Below are 21354 nucleotides of genomic sequence, written 5' to 3' on the forward strand. Positions count from 1 at the left end.
CACTGCCAGATAGACAGCCAACACAGCCCACTGCCAGATAGACAGCCAACACAGCCCACTGCCAGGCAGCCAACACAGCCCACTGCCAGGCAGCCAACACAGCCCACTGCCAGGCAGCCAACACAGCCCACTGCCAGGCAGCCAACACAGCCCACTGCCAGGCAGGCAGGCAGAGGCAGCGCTGTGTGCTCACTGTTCCCACGGCTGTGGCCCAGCACCTTTTTCCAGCATCGCGATTTGCTGAACACACAGCAGGGCTGAGCTCTTGCCACCCTGTGACCCAAACGGGGCTCAAGGCCAGCCGTTCCTGGCACAGAACCCAGCGGGGCACCTGGCTGGGACCTGGGCCCCAACTGGGAGCGAGGAGGGAGAGCCAAGCAGGGCCTATGGGGACGGCACTGAGACAACCACGCCGGCATACCAAGGGTTAACCCCCAACATGGCGGGGGGGCGGGCGAGGAGCCCCTCAGATCACGTGACCCGCCGAGGGGAGCCAGGAGAAGGCCGCTCCTCGGCATTCTTCGACGGAAAGGGGCTTGGAGAAGGACAGAGAAGAGGAGCGCGGCCCCTCGCCGCCTCACCTCTCGCTGTTGTTAACGATGACGCCGCCGCCCTCCGAGTGGTTCCTGTTCAGCGCCATGGCCGCTGCCGCCCCCTCGCTGCGCCGGGCCCGCTCTGCGCCTGCGCGGAGGAGAGGCGGACGGGGCGGGCCGCTGCGCGCGGTGCACGCTGGGACTTGTAGTCCCTGGAGCTGGTGGTCCCGGGGCATGCTGGGAGTTGTAGTCCTCTCGCTCAGCAACCATCCGAGGGAGCTCTTTGAGGGATGTTCTCTGCCCAGAATCGTGTCTCACTGCTTCACTCAGCCTCGTCTGCCATCCCTGAGGAGCAGTGCCGCCTCCTCTGCAACTAATATCACTATTAATTCACTGAGCTAAAGCCAGATGCTTTTCTGTACATAACCCAAAGTGCCTGCCTCCTTTTTGGGAGAACCCGTTTACTGACCCATCAGTCACCCAATTATGCAGTCCTTTGACCATATATAATAAAATGATTTCAGTTATTTGCAGCCTGCGTGACTTGGCAGCGCTTCCCCCAGCTTCCTATTTTAGATGGCACCACAGTGCTCACAAAGAAAGCACGAGGAGTTTGCCCCGTGCCCTGACTGCATTCCAATTCCTTTTATTTCCCCTTCCAAGATGTTATATTTTGCTGCAGTTTGCACATTTTCAGCGCTCAGAGTAAAAATCCCATGAATCTGGCGGTACTACACATCAACTGAGGCTCAACCCCTTTAACAGCGAAGGTTCTCCCTCAGTTTCCAGGCTTCCTAAATTCATGCTCAAAGCCCATTTTGTGCCCCAGACACCTGAGCCCAATCTTGGGTGTGAGCTGTGCTGTGGGTTCCTACAATTACCCCTCTGAGGGTTAAACTGGAGGGACTGAAAAGTCACCCCATAGACAAGACAGAAATCTGTCTCCTCTCATGGGCAAGAAGAAATCTGGGGACAGGAAAATATCTGTGGTGTTGGCACAGCTACAGTTTGGGTATAACCCACTGCTTCCAACTGGAGTTGACTCCTAAAACAATAATAATGCTTGCATAATTTCATTAAAACTACTGCAAAATTAAATGTTTTGAAGAACTCCTCGTATCACTGAGCAGCATAATGCATGAATATGTATTAAGAGCTGATATTAGCTTAAATTACATCTTTTTAGATGGATTTGAGCTTTCTCTGCAGGGTTTGCAGCCCAGCCCCACCTTAGTGCTTGCAAATCCCCAGAGGCAGTGGGGAAACAGAAAACCTCCATAATGGAAACCAGATTTAAATAAGCTCAGTGACATAATGTGTGCAGCCCTTGGCAAGAACAGCACAAGTTTGTGCCTTTCGTATCCGCTTTTTTAATAAGTTGTAAGTTTCCCTTTAAAGAAATGCTCATAACAGAAAGCCCCAATTCCTCTCCTATTAAAGTCAGTAGCACGCATCCACACAGCTTCCCCCAATGCTCCCAGCCACTTCTCATGAGCTAACAGTGCCTGATAATGCTCTTCTCATAGCCCCAGCTGACATCTGGTATTAAGAAGCTCTGTCTCCATGTTAAGAAGTGCTGGCGTGCATGGGAAGCTCCAGAACTCCTTGTTTCGTGGAAATGTATACAGATTAAAATGCAAAGGGAAAAAACGTCTCATCTGTTCAACTTTGCTCTTTCAAAGTCAAGGACAGAAGTAGAAGAGAGACAGAGAGAGCTGAGACAATTCATTGTTTGGAACTGCCCAGCACCGTCAATATTGTTGTTGGATTCCAGGATTCTTCCGCTTCTTTTGTAGTCGAGTGATAGAAAAAATGTGTGCTTGGCACAAACCCTGCAGACACACTTGGAAAATAAAACCTCTGTTATTTTTTGCCGGATGCACAGACACAGAAAAAAAAAAAAACAAGCAAAGGATAACGGGACAACGGCAGTGGTTTGGTGTTTAAAGGAATGACAACCCACAGCTATGTTTGTGTAACATTTAATGGCAAATCAGAGTCTCTATCACAGAATCACAGAATGGCACGAGTTGAAAGGGACCTCAAGGGTCACGAATCTCCAACCCCCTGCCACACGCAGGGCCACCAACCTCCCCGTTTAATATCAAACCAGGCTGCCCAGGGCCCCATCCAACCTGGCCTTGAACACTTCTTCACACGCTGCAAGAGATTCTCAGTAACTGTATATTTACAAAAATCTAATTAAAAGGAGGAACATTCTGTGACAGCAAAAAAATAACTCGAAGGAGCACGGAAAGGCCACTGAAATTGCAAAGTGCTGCCTATCTAAACTCACCACGCACAGTGCTCACAGCAAAAAAATCAGAGATCCAGGGCTGGCATAACGTACGTTTCCTAATCATTCCAGTACACCCCAAATTATTGGCAACACAGAGCAAACTCTGATCCAACACCAGGGGGTGGGAACTCCCGTCTTACGTCAGTCAGCGTTTGCTTTATGCCCTAAACCACCAGGATTTCTAGCACTTCCAGCCTGGATGTGAAGCAGCAGGAAGGAGAGGGTTTGTAACACATTATAGGAGCCCTCCAAACCCCTCTGTGAGCTGCACGCCAGCACCCAGCTATAGGGCAGGAGCAGTGGAGCGATGCCCTCGCTGTGGGAAGCAGCAGAAGCAGAGCCCAGGCTCCCAGTGCTGCTCCCCTGGGGCTGCAGGGATGGAAAAGGAAAAGCACCGGATTCCAAGGAATCAGCTGAAAGCTGCAAGGAGAGGAATCTCACAGCTTTGGTTTGGGCAACACAGGGAAGGGAGGGATCATGGCTGGAGCGCACCGTTCCCCCCGGGAGCCATCCATCCACCCACAGCCAAATGAAATGGGGCAAAGGACCAGATCCACTCTATTTACTCTGGCAAAACTCCTTGCAGCAAAAGGTAGGGCTTTCGCCTGAATAAATGACATCTGGGGCTCGGACACAGCCCACGTGCCAGATCTCTTCCCACAGACGTGCAGTGCAGATCAGGGTTACCTTCCTCTTCCTCCCAGCACATTGCTGCTGCACGTCTCCAGACTTCTTATCCAGCAAGGCACTGCTGACCCCGCTGTAACCAAGCAGCCCCGATGCTCGCAGTGTCACTGCTACGGCCTCGTGCAGGGCATTTTGCAGGAGGCTGGCCGAGTGAATCACAGCATTTCCGAGGTAGGAGCTCAGGTAGGAGCTCAGGACACAGGGAGTGAATTCCATCTGGGCAGCATTCCTGCGGGCCATGGTGTTTCCATCCAGAGATGCAGCACTGGAAGCCCTACACCCTTTCCCAGTGGTTCAGGAGGAGCAGAGGAGGAGTAGGAGCAGTTTCAGGCACATCCCAGTGCCATGCTAACATTCCTGCCCTGTCCTGCGGCTAGATTGCTGCATTCAGATCGTTCGGCCCCATTTGAGGGCTGAAAGCAGTGGCTGTTTGCTGGGGACGGGCAGCTCTGTGTGCAAAGAACACCCACTCACCAGCAACAGGAGCCATTGGAGCCGCGGTGTTTATGTAAACGTGGCTAAACTCTAAACCTCCTGGCTTCATGCCTGCCTGTTTTTCACATTCGTTTTTTTTTTTTTTTCCCTTGGCTCCCTTTGAATATATCACTATGACTTCCAGCTTATCCTTTGGGGAATACATATATATATATTTTGTGTATTTAGCTTAACGGACCGTTTTTCCACCCCTGTTGACCGTTGGTGCGTCATCACTGACTCATTCACGCCGGCAAAGAATCCGGCCCCATATATTTTTATTACCCAGCATTACAACTCTGTAAAGTGAGCTTCGGGAGGTAGGTAGCAAACTAACCCCAGGAAAAATAAACTCAGAGGAAGGCAGGGAGGGCTGAGACAGGAGCTGCACTGTGCCGCCTCTGCAACATCATTGGGGCAGTGCTGGAAAAGCTCCTGTAGGACACGTGAATGGGCACTGTGCCTGAAGCCTCCACCTCTCCCAGATGGGACGGTGGCTGGAAAGCAGTTGTTGTTAATTGTTACTTGTTCCTGGAGCCTAAAGGGATTTAATTATTAGCTTTCATCAATGTGCCTAAGAAACACCGTTTACCCCGTGCTGTACTCATAGCAGCTCTTGGTTGTTTGAAAGGCTCTCTAAGCTATGGGTTGCGTTTACAGCTCAGATGAGCCCGGGGCGCCCGAAGAACTGGGAGTTTATTGGCACTAAAATCTCCTGAAATATCAGGATCATCAAAAACATGAGGGGAAATTTGACAAAAAGGCTTCCGTCAGCAATTCCCATCGAACGTGTCTACCATGAGCACATCCAGAACTGCTCTGTGCTCCGAGCAATGCTGGCGTTTCCCAGCAAGTCCCTTCCTTCTCCCAGCAGAGATGTTTGGATGCAGAACAGCCCAGAGCTCCAGCACACGTAGGAAGGACCACGGCTTTTCCACGGCGCGCCAACACGAGGGATGCAGAGATCCTCACTTCTTGTTTGTGGCACTGATGGGCATCGAGAGGCTTTGGGTGTGGGTCAGTGTTGGGATGTGGGTTGGCAGTGGGACTCCAGCTGACAGTCAGTCAGGATGACGCCCGGCGGTCTTGAAGGCTTCTTCCAACCCAGATGATTCCATGCTGCAGTTCTGGAAAGCGCTTCGCCAAGTGGGGCTGTCCCGATGTACGGAGGGAAGCCATGATGCGTGCTGCATGGAGGGCTCCTCTGGGCCTTCTCCTCGGGCAGTTACCTGCGCTTCAGCACCGAAACACAATCCTTCTTCAGCGGCCCGATCTGCAGGTGGGCATCGACGCTCTCCAGGAAGAAGGCGGGTTTCAGCTTGAAGGAGAACAGAGCTGCAAACTGCTGGTTGATCTTGTGCTGGAAAGGGTCCGAGTGGGCTTTTCCAAAGGAGCCGGCCTTGAGCTGCTTCAGGCACGTCATCTTGGAGTCCTTGACTCCATAGAAGGTCAAAGCTTTCTCCGAGTACTCCAAAAAGACCCCGATGGTGTGGAAAAACGGCTGCTGGATGACAGACTCTAAGCCACCGAACCAGGCGGCGTAGTTCTGCCCGTTCCACTGCAGGCAGCAGGACCACGTGTTGCGGCCCAGGCGGCTGTGGTCATAGGAGTCCTGGGGGTTGAAGACCTCGGCGATGACGCCGATGCTGACCCAGCCATCGATGAGCTCCACCTCCCAGTAGTAGTTGCCCCGGTTCATGAGGTTCACACCCAGCACCTGCTCGCAGTTGATGAAGCGGGTCGGGCTCTCTGGGTAGGGGATGGGGCAGAGCACCCGCTTGGCTCCCTTGGTGCCAAAGAGCTGGATGAACTTGTCGGCCGTATCGCTGTCCAGGTCGATGATGAAGGCAACTGCGTGGGACAGGGAGAAGACAGGAGGGTGAGGAGAGAGGAAATTCCCCCAGCCCTCCCTGCTCCAGCACTCAGCAATTCCTGTGCTCTTTTTCTGACTGCCATCGGCTCTGTTCCTGCAGCATCCTTAAGCCATCGCCCTGACATCCTCCTTTTAAATCACCGAACTGCAGAATCACAGAATGGCTCAGGTTGGAGGGGGCCCTAGAGGTCATCTGGCTCATCCAGTTCTACCTCTTGCTGTGGGCTGGGTGCCCCCCAGCTCGGGCTGCCCAGGGCCCATCCACTGCCTCAGGCACCTCCAAGGATGGGGCACCACAGCTCTGCACAGTGCCACGGCCTCACTGCCTTCTGAGTAAAGAATTTCTTGCTAACATCTAACTCAAATCTTTTCCATTTTAGATTGAAGCTACTCCCCATTGTCCTATTGCTATTAGATGGTGTAAAAATCCCATGGCTGATTTCAGCTGTTGAGAATAAAGGTACTCAAAGCTGTGGTGCTCCCATACACAGATGAAAAGATGTCACTGGACAGAGGAGAGAGCAGGCAGGCTGCTCAGCTGTGCTATCAGACATCAGAGGACTCACCTGACAGAGCAGCAGCAGGAATATTCTGTGTGAAAGAAGGCTGTAGGCAACCAGAGAGCCCAAGAAGACAGGAGAGCTTTGCCTCCCTTCTTTGCTAGCCCCAGGGAGCCTCTCTCCCATCTCCTGCCTCATTTTAGACCTTCCTCTTCTCCTCCCCTTCCCTACCACTACAGTGCTCCCTGCACAGCCCCCAGATTCCCCCTCTGCATCATGCAATTGACGCTGACCAGTGTCTGACCCAAAGCAGACGCACCAACCCTGATCTAATTTAACACAGGATCCAATTTGCTGGAAGGCAGCAGAAATTATAAGGTGCGCTCGCAGTCCCGTGGCAGCTGCTCTGGCAGAACCACAGGCTGGGGAAAAAAACAAAAAAAATCACTTAAATAGATTATGGCCGTTGTCAGGAAAGCGAGGAGACTTCCTCGTTAGCTGAGCAATATTTCCTCTGGCACGCAGCAGTGGGGCCAGGGCCTGTGGGATGGAGGATGGACCATAGCAACAACTGTCAAAGCAAAACCCCATCGCTTACATTTCAGGAAGTAATCGCGGCTCTCCAGGCAGGCGGGATTGTTTGACTTGTCTGGAAATTGAGACTTGGTCATTGCTGGGGAAAAAAAAAAAAAACAGAGACAGAAAGGTTTGTCACAGCAAAACTGCTGCCATCAACCGGGGTGCTCCTGAAGCATCACCACTGCGGCCCCATCGGCATCCGGGAAAATGATGGACAGGAGGGAGCTCAGCTTAAGTGAGAGCACAAGAGGGAGCATCCCACACCTCCAGCTGCTGTGGTTTTTAACCCTGCAGCTCTGGGAGCCCACAGCCTGCCCGGTGAAGGGGGCTGTCTGTCCTGGGAAGGAACAGTCCCCTTTCACAGCCCTTTGGCCATTTGCCCCCTCCCCCAGGCCGTGCATAGCTCTCAGGCTGTTTGTTGCCTCTCAAGCTTTTGGTCTCCGTGGAAAAAATCATAAAACCTCAAGGAGGAGGCGTTAGCCCAGACAGCGATTGTGCAACCGTACCCGGGAGAGGGGCCAGCGCCTCCAGGAGCCCCAAAGCCCACAGGCATCTCCCAGCCCCATCAGGAGGATGCACCCTTGGGTTCCCCACGTGGGCATGAGGCCAGGTGGGCACAGACCTTCCTCCGTCTTTGGGAAGCTCATCCCATCCACTCCTTTCCCCTGCAAACAGTCCCACTGGCTTTTGCGGGCAGCTGACAGGGCGTCCTTGACGGCGCAGACGGCTTGGGAGCACTTGGTGAAGTTGAGCTCGTTCTGGAAGCTCGGGGCCGGAGAGAGGTTGTCTTCCATGGCTATTTTTAAGGCTTGAAACTCCTGAGCCAAAAAGACAGAGTTTCAGGAGGTTTCAAACAAGCCGAAGCTGCCTCTTGTTCCGCAACCCCACCCGGCCCTGGAGGATTTGGGAACTGGCAGCTCGCAGGACTTGGCCCCGAAGCAACCTTGCAGAAGGGAGGAGGGTGGCCACGTGTCCCTGGCTCCTTCTCCTCACTCTCTTTCAAACCCAGGCTCAGGCCGTGCCCACCTGAAGAGCAACATCTCCTCCTCAAAACATCAAATACTGCATGGGGCAGTGGGGCACCCCATCCCCAAGCCTAGGCACTGAGCCTGGGCTGCAGTCCTGGCTGCGGTGGGGGTGTGAGTGATGGAGGACAAAGCTCTGGCAGCCCAGCCCAGCAATGGGAGACAGGAGGATGCTGCAAACAGGAGGGAAATCCCACAGCCTCACATCCCCCCAGCTCTGTGTGACAGAGGACTGAACCCAACAGACATCACCCGCTCCTCCTCCTTGCCTCTGTGCCCACCACACACCTGAAGGAAGTAGATGGTGTCGGTGCTGGGGACATTCTCCAGGTTCTGCTTGCCCTGGGCCAGCTTGGCTCGCCTCTCCTCCTTCCAGCGGAGGTCAGCCTCGGCCTCCCCCAGCATGGAGCGCTCGCTGTCCTCAATGAAGGCGGCCACCTCCTTCTGGAAGGTGGCCAGCAGCTCAGAGGCTTCTGCAAAGAGTTTCTCCACCCGCTCCTTCTCCTTGCTGGCAACACCCTGAGTGCGAGGAGAGATGGGTCAGCGTCACTGCAAGCAAGGGAGGGGGCACACAGGGCCCTCCCAGCTCCCAGCAGTGCCCCATTAACGGAGCAGGGCCGTCCCAGGCACCTTAATGAGCTCCACCATCTTCCTGGTCTGTGCGATGGTGACAGCCAGCTCCTCCAGCTCGTTGTCCACACTGCTGAGGAATTTGGCTTGCTGGGCCTGCAGGCACAAAGGATGAGCACTGAGCTCCACATGCATTGGAAGCAGAGCACAACGATAAACCCAGCCCAGCTGCAGTCCCCTCCTCCCCCCAACCATGGTTTTGTTATTGGATATGTAGGAATCACAAGTTACTTTCCCTATTTCCTCCCTGTGCAACCCTCTGAACCCACACAACCCGCAAACATCCCTTCTTCTGCATGCTCAGCAAGGTGTTCAAGGCTGGAAAAAGCTAAGTGAGACCAGCGCAGGAACCCAGCACTGCATTCCTGGGACATTTCTTGTAAGAGCAGAGCGAAACAGCTCAGGAACACGAGGTGCTGCTGGGCTGCAAAGGAAGCACTGTTCCAGCACAGCGTTTCCTGATGGCTATTGTTAGCCCCAGCCTGCTGCCCACCATGGGGACAGGCCCCTTGGGAGCCTTTTGGGAGCCAGGGGAGCATCACGTGTGTTACTGGGTCGATATCCTCCAGTACTCAGCCTGGGGAGGTGGGAGAGGAGCTTTCCCAGTCCCTCCTTCCCACCCCGCAGACAGCAGTGACGCTGATCAATGCCTTTTGAGGAGAAACAGCTTTCTATTTCAAGGGTCCTATGACTAATGGAAGGGTTTCCCCATGGCCCCAAGTGCCCACAAAGGAAGGGCAGCCTGCCTGGGGCTGCTGCTGGGTGTCTGCATGAACCTCTGGGGAGGGGGTCACCGCCGAGGTCCCCGATGGCCCCACACTGAGACAGGGATGCCCCCATGCTGCCAACCTGGCAGCTCCATCTCCCCGCACTCAGAACCACAGGGAGGCTCGTGGGTGCGAACTTGGGAGGTGACTCAGCCACATCTGGGAATGGGAGTGACGGAAAAAATCCCTGCTGCCAAAAGGAGCAACACAAAGGGCTCATGGAGTGGGAGAGGCGGGCGGGCAGCGAGCCAGGGCAAGGAGAAAAACTGCCTTGATGGAGCTGTGGGAACCAGACAGGGAAGGCAGGCACCCTGTGGGGGAGGATGGGGGGTGGGGGACCCTTGAGGGCTGCACCTCTAAACCCATGGAGAGGGCAGAACTGAGTGTAGTGCCCCAGCGACGGGGTAGGGAGTCCCACTGCTGCAACACCCCATGCAAGCAGCCCACCTGCTGGGATGAGGTCCCATGTGAGGATGGGGTGCAGCATCCACCCCACCCAGGGCATCCCGTCTGTCCGTGTGCCAGGACGAGACCCCCACATGGGGAGATGCATGCAGCTCTCCTCCCAGTAACAGCACTCTGCTTTATTCCCCATCATGCAGTCACTATGGTGCAGCACCTGGGCGTGGGGGGGTCCCAGATGTCCTCACCCCCAGCCCCAAACCCATAGGGACTGCAAGGTCGGTCCGTCCTCCTTATTCCCCTTCTGCACTGCATGCACGGGGCACCGTGCCACCCCTGTGCCGGGCTGAGCCCCTCAGGGACAGGATCAGGGTTCCCATACAGAACCACGATTACACCCCTCGACCCTCTCTGCCGCCCACCGTTTGCCCCCCCCCCACGCACCTCCTTGTGCTCCCGCTCCTTCTCGAGGGACACCACGTCGTGGCCGCGGTGCTCGTGGGCGCGGCAGCGGGAGCACACGCAGGTCTGCTCTGCCCGGCAGAAGCCGTCGAGGGGTTGCAGGTGCCGCGGGCACAGCCCTTCTTCCAAGCGCCGCAACGGGGCTACGAGGCGGTGGGAACGGAAGGCGGGGGAGCGGCGGTGGGGCTCCAGGTGGGCCCCGCAGAAGGACGCCAGGCACACCAGGCACGAGCGGGCAGCCGCCGCCCGACCCCCCTCGGGGCACACGTCGCACAGCACCGCCGCTGCCCCCTCTTCCAGCCCCGCTTCTCCCTCCGGTTGCTCTTCAGCTCCCGGAGCCATCCCGGAGGGCGAGGACTCGGCTCCGATGGGTCCCGTTCCGCTGAACTCGGCGCTACCGGGGGAGTTTCCAGGCCCGGACTGAGGGGATGGAATAGCCGGGGGGGTCCGCGCGCCGTCGGGGGACGTCCCGGCCCCGGCAGCCCCCAGCAGCGGCAGCACCTCGCACAGGGCGCGGTTCTTGCTGAGCCGCAGAGCCGCCGGGAAAGGCTCCTGGCAGAGCGGGCAGCGTGCCGCCCCGCCCGCCGCCCCGTCGGGGGGGCCCGTCCTCCCGCGGAGCTTCCCTAGGCAGCCCTGGCAGAAGTTATGGCCGCACGGCACCGTCACCGGGTCCTTCAACAGATCCAAGCAGATGGGACAACCGAAAGGACCGTCGGGCAAACCCGGCACGGCCAACGCCAACCGCAGAGCAGCGGCGGTGGCGGCGGAAGGGACCGGCGGGGCTCTCCCGGTCGCACCCTCCATCCCTGCGCGCCCCGACCGAGCGGCCCCGCAGGCGGGATGGGGCGGTCGGACACTGCGCCCCGCCCGCTCGCTCCGCCCTCTGCCGCCTTAGAGGGGCGGCTCGGGGCCGCCTGCCGCTCCCGCGGGGATCCGGGAGCCGGATGGAGGGGTCTGTGCTCTCCACGTGCGAGTGGGAGCCCCGTGTCTGTGTCACCAACGGACCAAAAGCGCCCCGTGCATCCACACCATCCATCCTTGGGATGAACCCATCTGTCCACCAAAAAGGAACTTTCTCCTTCTAAGCCTTTTTTTCCCCAAAGAGAACAGGCGGACCTGATTCTCCCCCCTGAACAACGCCAGCACCTTTGAACCCAGTGCCCGATTTCACCCACTTACTGCTCATCCCCAGGGATGAGAAGCTTCAAAGCTTCGAGGTTTTATTCTGGGTCAGATCAACCTTGCGGCAGAGACATAGGAAGCCACATTTCCTTTTCTCTGCAGTGCCATAAACAAAGCCCTGGCTGCTTCTGCTGCTGGACATGCAGGGATGCAGGAACAGGGCACCCAGCTCAGCCCCACCGGCACTGAGGTCAAACCAGCAGGAAATCAGAATTTTATTGGGGAAAGCAGCTTCTTGCAGTGAGAAACATGGCACCCCAAAAGGCAGCTCTGCCACCTCTGAAAGCAGTGTGAGGGGCCGAGGGTGGCTGGGAGCACAGGACCTGCCTGCAGCCCCCACTCCTTCTCCTGGGCTCCTCAAACCTCAGTTCTCCCCGGGGCAAAAGGAATCACGTCTCTGCATCCCATCTGCACCACACACACAGCGATTGGGGCCTTCATCCCCGCTGCAGGAGCATCACCATTCCCTGTGTGCCTTTTTCCCCACCCGACGTGTCACAGCCCCAGCTCTCCTTCAGGCTCCCCGCAGTCCCTATGGCACAATGTAACGGTGCGGCCCTCGCACAGCCAGAACACGGGGAACAGCGGCTCCGTGAAGACAGCGTGGAAGGAGTGGATGAGCTGCAGCCCTTCCCCGAGGCCATAGAAGGAGAGCAGCCCTTGGTCGTAATCCAGGCAGATCCCCAGCTCGGTGTAGAGCCGCAGCTGGATTTTCTCCTCCTGCCCCTTGTGCAGGGCGAGGTAGCTGTCCTCCCGCACCTGCAGCCCCCACGAGCCGCCGTCCAACCCGATGTTGAACATGCAGCCCCTCCTTTTGCGCCGGGGAATCTCACCATACGTCACCCCCAGCACGACGGAGTGGCTGGAAATGGTCACCTCCCAGTAGTGGCGGCCCTGCCCAAAGCTCTGCACACACAGCACCTGCCAGGGCTCGAAGCGGCAGCTGCGTTCCTGCCAACCAACAGCAGCACTGGGGCCGTGCTTGGCTCTGCGCTGACCCCACGACAGCTCCAGGTACTTGTTGGCCGTGTCGGGATCGAAGGTGAGGTTTTGGTGAGCTGGGGACAGCAGTGACATGGGGATGCTTCATCCCATCCCAAAAGTTTGCGGCAGCCCCCCGGCAGCAGCACGCTTGCCTCCAAAACAGATGGCTTTGAGGAGGGAATATGGGATTGTGGGATTTAATCATCCCGGAGCAACCTGGTCCCACTGGTTATTCTGGGCTCATGTCTGCTGCTAATAAATGATGTTGTTTTTTTTTCTATTAATAACACTGAGAACGGCTCATAGGGCTCAGTGGAAGAAATTCTTACAGGTCCTGTATGCACTGATTGCCTTGCAGGGAAAAGTGACCTGACCAAAGCGTCCCAAATATTACAAGTCCCTTGTAAAAGGAGATGGGAAAGGGAACATTTAGGAAACGGTCCCTAAAGAATGGGAAGGGGCATTGGGGGCTGAGTGCAGGGTGGGCTCTGGATCAGCCCTGCACATCCCTCTGGGTGCTGGCACTGCCTTGCCCTGGGAAAATGTCACATCCAAATCTGGGGCCTTGGGAAGGGTGGAGATGGGGTGAGATTTAGGGCACGATCTGCAGGGGCTGACCCTAAGCCAGACACTATGGGGAAGCCATCCCTGGCGCTGCTGCTCCCTACTAAAGAGCCCCCCCCCCCCCCCCCCCAGTGCTGCCCCAGCCCTGCAGCATCTCCCCCTCCCCCCTCCCCACTCCTCACCCTTCAGCAGCTCGGCACGCAGCTGGCACACGGGGACAGGGGTGGACACCAACTTCACCACTGTCTTCTCAGGCTGCACCGGGCCTGTGGGTGACAGGGACAGGCATGGAGAGTGATGTCACCCAACTGCTGAGAGCAGAGGTGAAGGGAAATCATTGGGTGCATGCTTGGAAATGAGCAGCAAGGAGGGGACATGCAGGAGCCACCCTCCTGTACCCCAATACCTGTCCCCATCCCATCTATCCCAGCACAGTGACAGCAGCCAGGGTAAGGTGGAGCCTTTTAGGGCACTTGAAGCTCACCTGGGGCAATGAGGTCGGGGGCTTCGGGGGCACTGGGGCCCAGTGAGCAGGGCAGCTCCTGCAGCAGCAGCCTGGAGGCAGCAGAGAGGATCTCACTCATGGGTTCCACCACGACAGCCATGTTAAACTCTACTAACGGTGGCACCTCTATGCTCTGCGGGGTCAGGAGCTGCGGGAACTCCTGCAGATGGACACACAGATATCTGGGGGAGGCGTGGCAGCCCCAAAATGCCCATTTGCCATCCTTACGGCTGGGATTTGGGGTGTACCGATGGTACCTCGAGGAAGGCCTGGTGGTCAGTGCAGTTCAGCAGGCACTGTGCCCGGTCCCGGTGCTGCCCAAGGGCCTCCAGATGATCCTTCAACATGTTCCGGTCCTTTTCTATGCGTCTCAGAGCTGCCAGCTCCTCCTGTTCCACCTTGGCCACCATCTGCTCCCGGAACTTGGCCAGTGCTTCCTCAAGGTGGGTGAATTTGCTCAGGATCACAGCTCGGAGCCTCTCGGAGGACTCCTGCAAGAAGGGAGGGCCGTGAGGTCCAGAGTGCTCACACCCAGCCCAGCCCTGAGGTGGCTGTGGCCTCACCTTGATGCTCTGTGTCCGTTCCTCCAGCCCCCGCAGCGCCTGCTCCATCTTCTCTGTTTCTCTCTGAGCTTCTTCCAGGGAGGTTTCCAGCAGAGCCTGCAGAAGGAGGCACCTCGTGCTGCAGCCTCTAGAAGCAGGCTGGGAGCGGAGAGGCTGCATCCCTTTGCTGCTTTATGCCTCTACAGCCCTTTCCTCTAAACCAGAGGAATCACAGCTGTTACGCAGCGGGATTCCCCCTGTACTGCTTTTCGGGGTGCCTCCACGCCCCGCAGCCACGCAGCTCAGCACGCAGAGCCTCCACCTTCCTGCAGGCAATGCACCCACCCCCCCACGTTCCCCACCTGCTTCTCGGAGTGCTCCTCTTCAAACAGAGCCTTGCGGTGCTGCTGGCACTGCCGCAGGATGCAGACACAGCAGATGCAGCGCTGCTCATCCTTGCAGTACAGCTCCAGCGGGTGCCCATGCAGCGGGCACAGCCCAACGTGCCTCAGCTCACAGCCCTTCACCTGCACCCTGCCCGCCCGTGCCAGCTCCACCACGGCGCTCAGGGTCACGTTCTTCTTCAGCTCCAGGTGCCTCTCGCAGATGTAGCGGCACTCAGGGCACGTGTAGCCCCCCTTGGCCCCGTCGGCCGTCTGCTCCTGTCTGTTCCTGTGGTTGTCGATGCAGCGCTCGCAGAAGTTGTGCCCGCAGGGTAAGGTGACGGGTACCCTGAAGAGCTCCAGGCAAATGGGGCACTGCAGTTTGTCCTCCAGCTTCTGCGAGGTGGGAGAGGCCATGGCTGGGCTGGGGATGGGGAAAGGAGCAGGGAGGTGGGAAGCAGCCTGCAGAGCAGGAAGAGATGCGTGACGCTGAGCAGAGGCGGGTCAGGGCTCTGGGCCAGGAGAACCCTTAAAGCGACACCCAGTGGGTGCAGCTGCTGCCCAGGCACAGCGCAGCAGGGTGCAGGAATTGCTGCACTGACAGCACGATGCAGCAGGCTAACAGGGCCCAGAGCAAGGCATGTGACTGCAAATGCATATCCATGGAGACACTGTTCTGCGTCATTCAGTTTCACTTCTTATTTGTTTGTTTACCACTGCTCACCTCCCCCAGAGCATCTGGCAGGGTGGTGTGCTCAGAGCAACTGTTTGTCCCCTCTCTCTGCAGTGACAATGGCTGTAACACAGTCAGCAGCTAGCCCAACCTCACATCTTTCCATTTTATGCAGCTCATGCTGCTCTCATGTGCCCAGGCACTGCTGCTTGCAGAGCAAGGTGGGCATTCTCAGTCTGCTCCTTGCCACTTTTCAGTGCACATCAGCAAGGCTGTGCATTGAAACACAAGAAAACAGGCATCTGGGCAATCAGCCCTCAGTCAGCAGCTGGAGCCTGCAGCCTGGAGGGACTGCACCGCCCTGCACCAAACCCCCCACCTTGTTTTCACACAGTTCATTTGCAGAGGTTAAGGCTCCCAACCTCTCAGTGCCCCCTTTATCTGCTTGCCCTTGCAGATCCCTTATCGCTGCACACGCATTACTGGTTTGCAAAATATTTGCAGGCTGGAGTTAAGCTGCAACAGTTCTGCAACCTCCTCACGTGCTGTGGCTTTGTGCCCATCTGCTGAAGCCAGGGCTCACAGGAGGGCACCTTCATGTACCATGGGGCAAGGTTGGACACCCCCTAGTGAGGTGACATGAGCTCTGTCACCATTAGCTGCATGTCACAGCATAGCTTCAGCCCCCAAAATGTTTATTTTGGCTGAATCTGCAAGTTCTGATCAAATATTAAAAGCTCAGAGAGGAGCAAAACATGGCGTTTTCTGCTGGAACTGCATGACACCAGCACTCCCATTGCAGTCACCCCACCAGCTAATTCATCTCTGTTGGAATCAGGCTGGAAGACCCCTCAGGGCAGCAGCAGAACGCCCTGCAAGTAATGGTGCTGAGCAATGGCAGGAGGTGGGCACTTCCATGCAAGCTTCTCTGCTGGCTGCAGGGCCTTAAGAGGTGTCTGGGAGTTATTTAGAACATGAGGTCACTGCAAAGCAGACCAGAAAGCACAGGCTGCAGCAGTGCCAGTATCTGCTCCAGCCCTGCCAGCTCTGTGATCCATCCATGCACATCAGACATGGGCTGTGGAGGGAGCAAGGGGAAGGAGACTGATGTTCACGTGCTTCAGCTGCTGTTAGGAGAATCCAGCTTCACAAATGCTGACCTTGTACATCTTCAGCACCTGTGCAGTTGTGCTGTTCCCTCCTTACGATGCCCAAGAGGGGAAGGAGATCCAGATCAGAGCTGTGCTTCTCCACTGAGCTCCCCCAGCTCTGTACAATCTGGCTGATATACCAAGCTCCTCCCAATAAAGACAAGTTAGCATCACCAACATCACTCAGAGTGTATTTAATTTGATTCATCTCTTTAAAAGGACTGCAGAAATGAAAGCTGGCATAGCCCTGAACTGCAGCACAGAAAAGGGAAGGAGACACAGGTTGGCCTGGTTTGTTTGTTTCAAAGGCAGGTGAAAGGAGAATGGTGATCCTTCCAGAGAAGCAAGGCAGGGCATCTCTGGAGGACTCTGTCCTGCTGCCACTACTCATCAGCTCTGCTACAGAACCAGTAGCAGGATTTCAGCCTGGACATGGATTAGTTTTCATCCACGAACGTGCTCTGAAATAGCCTTTTTCCCCATACAGCTGCCAACACTGAATGCCTGCTGCCCTCAGCTGCATGCTTTCCAGCAGAACCAGCAAAGTGGAACTCAGAGCCAAGAGGCTGAGATTTTGTCCTCTCTCCTTCGAGAGGCACAGAACGCTCCCGACTGCCCAGCTGGAAGGGTGAAGGCAGGGAAGCCGGCAGCCCCATCTGCTGGACCTGCACTGCAACAAACACCAGAGCAAAAGGAGGACACCAGGGCCCTAGTAAATGCCATAGGTGGGCTCCTCGGAGTCTCGGTATCTGTCCAGGTATCTCAGAGGCTGCTGGCGTGGGAATTTTAACTGTGGAGGATGGTAAACGGGCGGCCGCACGAATTCAAACACAGGCTCTCTCATATCTGCAAGGGGACAATGGAGAACTTTAACAAGACTGCTCAGATCCAAACCCCATCCTCCCCCCACATGCACATGAGACCAGGGCTGGTCAAGCACACTCTGGTGAGGCTCTTTTTGATGTTATTTTAAAAAGCTTATTCAAAATGGCCTTTTAGAGGTTGTTCCCTCAGACTGCTGCCAGTCTGGTGGAAGACAGGTCTGTAAGCACCAGGTCTGTGCTGTAAGAGACCTTAGACAAGTGCCTCAATGACAGCCAGGACCAAGCAAGAGCTTACAGCCACAGCTCACTCGCTGAGGCTGCGTGTGACACACAGGGGCACATCCCAACCCACAAATGGGCCCACAGTGCATTTCTTACTGAGTAGCTGGTGGAAGATCCAAGTAACAGAGCTGTCCCACTGGCACTGGAAAAACGCCAGCCCTGCTGGGGTCATGTCATCCTCGTGCTTTCTGTAGAAGTCAAAGGTGCTAAAGGTTCGCATCTTGAGGCTGTAGCTGGAAACAAGACACAAGCACGAGAACTGAGGTGAAGCTTTTTTCCTACACCAGCTGGCTAAGCAACAACTTCCCCACGTCACGCCAGAGTCCACAGCACAGAAGTGCAAAAGGCAGTCACCAAAAGAACATCTCCCAGCTTCTCCAGCTCTGTACACAGCTCTTCTCTCGTAACAGCCTGCTTCACAGTAACAGGACTCCACAGCGCATGGCTGGGGTCACGGCTTCAGGGCAACACATAAACTCAAAGCAGCCCAGAACATCTCCACAAACTGGAAAGAATTACTCTGCTACAGCAGTACAAAGCTTGTTGCAATAGGAAACAAGAGCTGCTAAGCCAAAGGAAGCATGAAACTGCCTAGAGAAAGCCTTACCATGGCTTGGGCCGGACATCCTCGCTGAAATCTATGGGCCGGTCTTGCTTGAAGAGCAGGAAGATGAAGCGATGGTAGCCGGTTCCCATGGCAGGGAAGGGGGGCAGGTAATGGCATATCTCCTTGCCCGCCTTGATATCATTGCCTGGAATGTTTGTCCTGAACACAAATACATTTATTTCACTAAATATCCATCCATTCCCTTCCGTTGTGACCAACAGTTCCATACAGGACTGTGGGTGACTCTGAATCGCTCTGAACTGTACTTGGATTTGACTGATGTGTTGTTTGACATGTCGACAGATAGTACAAGTTGATTTCACTGGAAGAACAGCCAAACTCAGTGGTCTGAATACCAAGCAGCAGCAATATTTGGAATTACTGTATCTTCAGCAGGACCAAAACCATGGGAGTAAAGAAGCCAATGGCAAAAAAAGCAGGGAAAGCCATGGAACTGTCTTAACAAAAGCTTCCTCCCAGCCTGCACCCCGCACAACGATGTGCAATACTCACACCAGCCAGTGGAGGTACTCCGAATCAGTGTCTCTTAAATGTCCATCTGTAAACGCACACAAAGGAGAAACAGACCTTAGGAGCAACTCAATGTTTGCCTCAACCACAAAATGAGAATGACCAGAACCTATTGCAAGGGTGGGGGTGGCTCAAAACCTCCCAGTGCTCTTTTCATAGCAGAAAAATAATTTGTTATAGGACTGAGCTCAAAACAAGGCATGAAGAACTTTACAGATGTCACTTCTTTGGGTCAGCTGCTTCACCTCACTGTGCCTTGGTTTCCCATGGTGAACAGCGTGGACTGCCAAGCAAGAGGAGAGCTTGGAGGTAAACAAGTGACTGGAGTCAGCAAACCACTCGCTCTGTATCTGAGATCAGTCATGCTGCATCACTGCCCCATCTCTGTACTGCTAGATTTTAGGATGCTACAAAATCTCCTGCGTATGCAATCTGTTGTATAAACACTCAGTTCTGCAAATATCCACTTTCTGTCTCACAGGTGACAGAAACACTCTGTCTTAGAATACACAGCTGCCCTCAAAGTAGAGAAATTGTAGTTCCCAGATACAGCCTTTGAAGTTGTTTTCTGTTCCTGAGCTTAGGGGACAGTCCCTACTTAGCAGGTATCATGTATCTGATGCAGCCAAAAGAAAAAGGAAACCAAGAGCAGAATGAAACAACATACTTAAACGTGCTTCTGAGAACTCACCTGGATTTGTGAGCAACAAAGTCCAGAGAGAGCCTTTATCTGCCTCATATGACACTTCAGGAGGATTGGAAGCCTGAGTAAAAGACAACAGAAACCACTTGAACAACAACTTCCATTGAGATCAGGTCTAACTGTAACGCAAAGAATGTGAATTTGTCACGGGCACAGTTATGACACAGTAACAGTTCCAACCAGAGAGCCCAAGGAGGGATAACAGCCTGCCAACAGGCAAAAAGTTGCAAACTTCTGCCCTTCTCCCATCCAAGAAACGTATCTCTTTCACCACAGAGGAAATGCTTTTGTAACAGAGAGCTCCCAGAACAAACACCAATCACAGGAGCCTGACAAAAAAACCAGAGCCCTCCCATGGGAAGAAGCCCTCGCACACCTCCGACGGAGTCACCACGTTCCCGTAGTAGACTGGCACCAGGTGCTCATCTTCCTGGTTGTATCCCACCTTCAAGCCAACCCAGGGGGTGAAGGTGGCCCCCTGCAACAAGTCACGAAATATCCCGCAGTGCTCGGCCAGGCGCTGCTTGTGGAAAGGGCCGCTGGTCTTCTCCCACTCTGCTCTGACCTCATCGAGAGGGATCAGCGCTGTGGAGAGAGACACACGCTGCAAGAGCTGCTGGGGAGAGGGAAAGGGCAGCATGGGGGCTGGTGGGGCACGCACCGGTCCGGAGCCGTGCTGCTCTCTCCATCTCGATGTTCTGGTGGTTCTGCTTCAGGATTCTTTTCCTTTCTTTGACTTCTCTCACCCGCAGCACCTTATCACGTGGCAGGCTGATGTCAGTCTTTGGCTCTTTAGAGAGGGGTAATAAAATCACACATGAAAAGTCTGAATGCTCCCCCCCAAAACACAAATTGCAAGAGATTTAGAAAGTGTGGGAAAGAGAAGCAGACCTCCAGCCATCAGCTACTCGATTCCACCACCTCCATACTTCAGCTCCCTCCTCCCCAAGCTGGCTGCATCCTCAGCTCTAGAAGTTTGCCAGCTGTCAATCAGGTCTGACCCTGGGGCTGCTCAGCATACAAACCAAACTGCAAGTAGTCTAAAAGGTCTGTTTTCAGGTCTTTCTTGAGTACTGTAAGTGCTTTAAGAAATCCCCACTTTACTCCATTCTATCTTTTGGAAGGTCCTGGCCAGTCCCTTCTCCTAGGAAACAGCTGTCAGACTTTTTATGTGCTCTGATAATGACAACACAAGAGGGAGTGATTTCTTAATAGAGGGGAGATTTAGATGAGATGCAAGGAGGAAATTCTTTACCCAGAGGACAGTGAGGCCGTTGCACTGCCCAGGGCTGTGGGTGCCCCATCCCTGGAGCTGCCCAAGGCCATGGATGGGTGCTGGTGGGAAGCACCCAGCCCACGGCAGGGATGGGGCTGGGGGTGGCTGTGAGGTTCCCTTCCAATCCAAACCATTCTGACTCTATGACTTTTCTGAAAGAATCTGTGCTCTACAGAAAGACCAACCTCGTGCCAAAACAATTCACCAACTGTTTACAGACCAAGCCTTAGAGCAAAGCCACTGCAACATCAGCCAGCAGCTCTGACCCTCAGGGACAGGGCGAGGCCCGGCCGTTCCCGCACTACCTGGCTCGGGGTTCGTGTACTGCCGGTACGTCTTCCACCACCGCGGCTTCCTGCTCTCCTTCTCTGCCAGTTTGAAGTACCGAGTGAAACTGCGGTATTTTTCCAGCTCTTCCAAATTGCTGACATCGATATCCTCGTTCGGCATCGGGCCCAGCGGGGCCGCCCGTTTGCAGAGAGCGGCTGGAAACGGAGAGAGCCCTCATTATGGGACGGAATGAGCTACGCGGCGCCCGAGGGGGAGCGAGGAGCAGAAAGGCCGCAGGCTCCCCCGCCTCCCGGACCTGCCTCGCATCGGCCTTTCCCGAGAGCTGCCTCTCCGCACGGCCCCAAGCAGCCTCCCACAGGGAACCCGGGTCCAACCCCGGCCCCATCTCACCCGCGGTGCTGAAGGCCCGCCCGCTCCAGGCGCCGCGCAGCGCCGCGCTCAACAAGGGCGCCGCCATGATGCGCGCCTCCCCAGCGGAAGGCCCCCGTTACCATAGCAACAGGGCTGCGCCGCTCAGAACCTGGCTTGAAAGGCCCCCGCTGCCATGGCAACGGGGCAGCCCAGCGCAGTGCCTGTCTAGAAAGGCCCTGCCGCCATCGCGATGGAGCTGCCAGGCGCAGGGCCT

At 55.7% G+C, this 21354-nt stretch overlaps 4 protein-coding genes across 4 annotated transcripts in view; all 4 read right to left on the minus strand.

Moving 5' to 3' along the window:
• Positions 1 to 668, minus strand: part of WBP2 (WW domain binding protein 2) — a 7343-nt gene extending 6675 nt beyond the window's left edge. The window contains exon 1 of the mRNA XM_042883817.1: positions 582 to 668. Within this exon, the coding sequence (XP_042739751.1) occupies positions 582 to 640 (59 nt within the window). The 5' untranslated portion in view covers positions 641 to 668. The remainder of the gene's footprint in view (positions 1 to 581) is intronic.
• Positions 669 to 4254: 3586 nt separating this feature from the next.
• Positions 4255 to 11050, minus strand: TRIM47 (tripartite motif containing 47). Its single transcript, XM_042883915.1, has 6 exons — positions 10214 to 11050; positions 8601 to 8696; positions 8259 to 8489; positions 7568 to 7763; positions 6965 to 7039; positions 4255 to 5844 (listed from the first exon to the last, which is right to left on the minus strand). The coding sequence occupies exons 1-6, from the start codon at positions 11033 to 11035 to the stop codon at positions 5219 to 5221; spliced, it is 2046 nt and encodes a 681-aa protein (XP_042739849.1). The 5' UTR covers positions 11036 to 11050; the 3' UTR covers positions 4255 to 5218.
• A 533-nt stretch (positions 11051 to 11583) lies between these two features.
• On the minus strand, positions 11584 to 15003 carry TRIM65 (tripartite motif containing 65). The gene is made up of 6 exons (XM_042883862.1): positions 14371 to 15003; positions 14030 to 14125; positions 13724 to 13957; positions 13446 to 13626; positions 13144 to 13227; positions 11584 to 12471 (listed from the first exon to the last, which is right to left on the minus strand). Exons 1-6 carry the CDS (start codon positions 14806 to 14808, stop codon positions 11909 to 11911), a joined length of 1596 nt encoding a protein of 531 aa, XP_042739796.1. The 5' UTR covers positions 14809 to 15003; the 3' UTR covers positions 11584 to 11908.
• Positions 15004 to 16394: 1391 nt separating this feature from the next.
• On the minus strand, positions 16395 to 21186 carry MRPL38 (mitochondrial ribosomal protein L38). The gene is made up of 9 exons (XM_042883874.1): positions 21120 to 21186; positions 20744 to 20923; positions 19824 to 19952; positions 19539 to 19747; positions 19151 to 19223; positions 18442 to 18487; positions 17929 to 18087; positions 17418 to 17554; positions 16395 to 17061 (listed from the first exon to the last, which is right to left on the minus strand). The coding sequence occupies exons 1-9, from the start codon at positions 21184 to 21186 to the stop codon at positions 16925 to 16927; spliced, it is 1137 nt and encodes a 378-aa protein (XP_042739808.1). The 3' UTR covers positions 16395 to 16924.
• Between the last annotated feature and the right edge of the window lie 168 nt (positions 21187 to 21354).

The sequence above is a fragment of the Lagopus leucura genome, unplaced genomic scaffold (genome assembly GCF_019238085.1).
Source record: "Lagopus leucura isolate 7727_CA_CO unplaced genomic scaffold, USGS_WTPT01 Super-Scaffold_100040, whole genome shotgun sequence".
Classification (NCBI taxonomy): domain Eukaryota; kingdom Metazoa; phylum Chordata; class Aves; order Galliformes; family Phasianidae; genus Lagopus; species Lagopus leucura.

Coding starts and splice junctions, on each gene's coding strand:
- MRPL38 (XM_042883874.1), bottom strand. CDS start 21,186: ATGGCGGCGCCCTTGTTGAGCGCGGCGCTGCGCGGCGCCTGGAGCGGG. Junction 19,224..19,538: donor ACGTGGTGACTCCGTCGGAG/GTGTGCGAGGGC, acceptor TCTTTTACTCAG/GCTTCCAATCCTCCTGAAGT. Junction 17,062..17,417: donor GATCTTCCACCAGCTACTCA/GTAAGAAATGCA, acceptor GTCCCCTTGCAG/ATATGAGAGAGCCTGTGTTT.
- TRIM65 (XM_042883862.1), bottom strand. CDS start 14,808: ATGGCCTCTCCCACCTCGCAGAAGCTGGAGGACAAACTGCAGTGCCCC. Junction 14,126..14,370: donor AGGAGCACTCCGAGAAGCAG/GTGGGGAACGTG, acceptor CTCCTTCTGCAG/GCTCTGCTGGAAACCTCCCT. Junction 12,472..13,143: donor GCGTGCCGAGCTGCTGAAGG/GTGAGGAGTGGG, acceptor TGCTGTCCCCAG/CTCACCAAAACCTCACCTTC.
- TRIM47 (XM_042883915.1), bottom strand. CDS start 11,035: ATGGAGGGTGCGACCGGGAGAGCCCCGCCGGTCCCTTCCGCCGCCACC. Junction 7,764..8,258: donor ACACCATCTACTTCCTTCAG/GTGTGTGGTGGG, acceptor TTTTTGGCTCAG/GAGTTTCAAGCCTTAAAAAT. Junction 5,845..6,964: donor CCGCGATTACTTCCTGAAAT/GTAAGCGATGGG, acceptor TGTCCCACGCAG/TTGCCTTCATCATCGACCTG.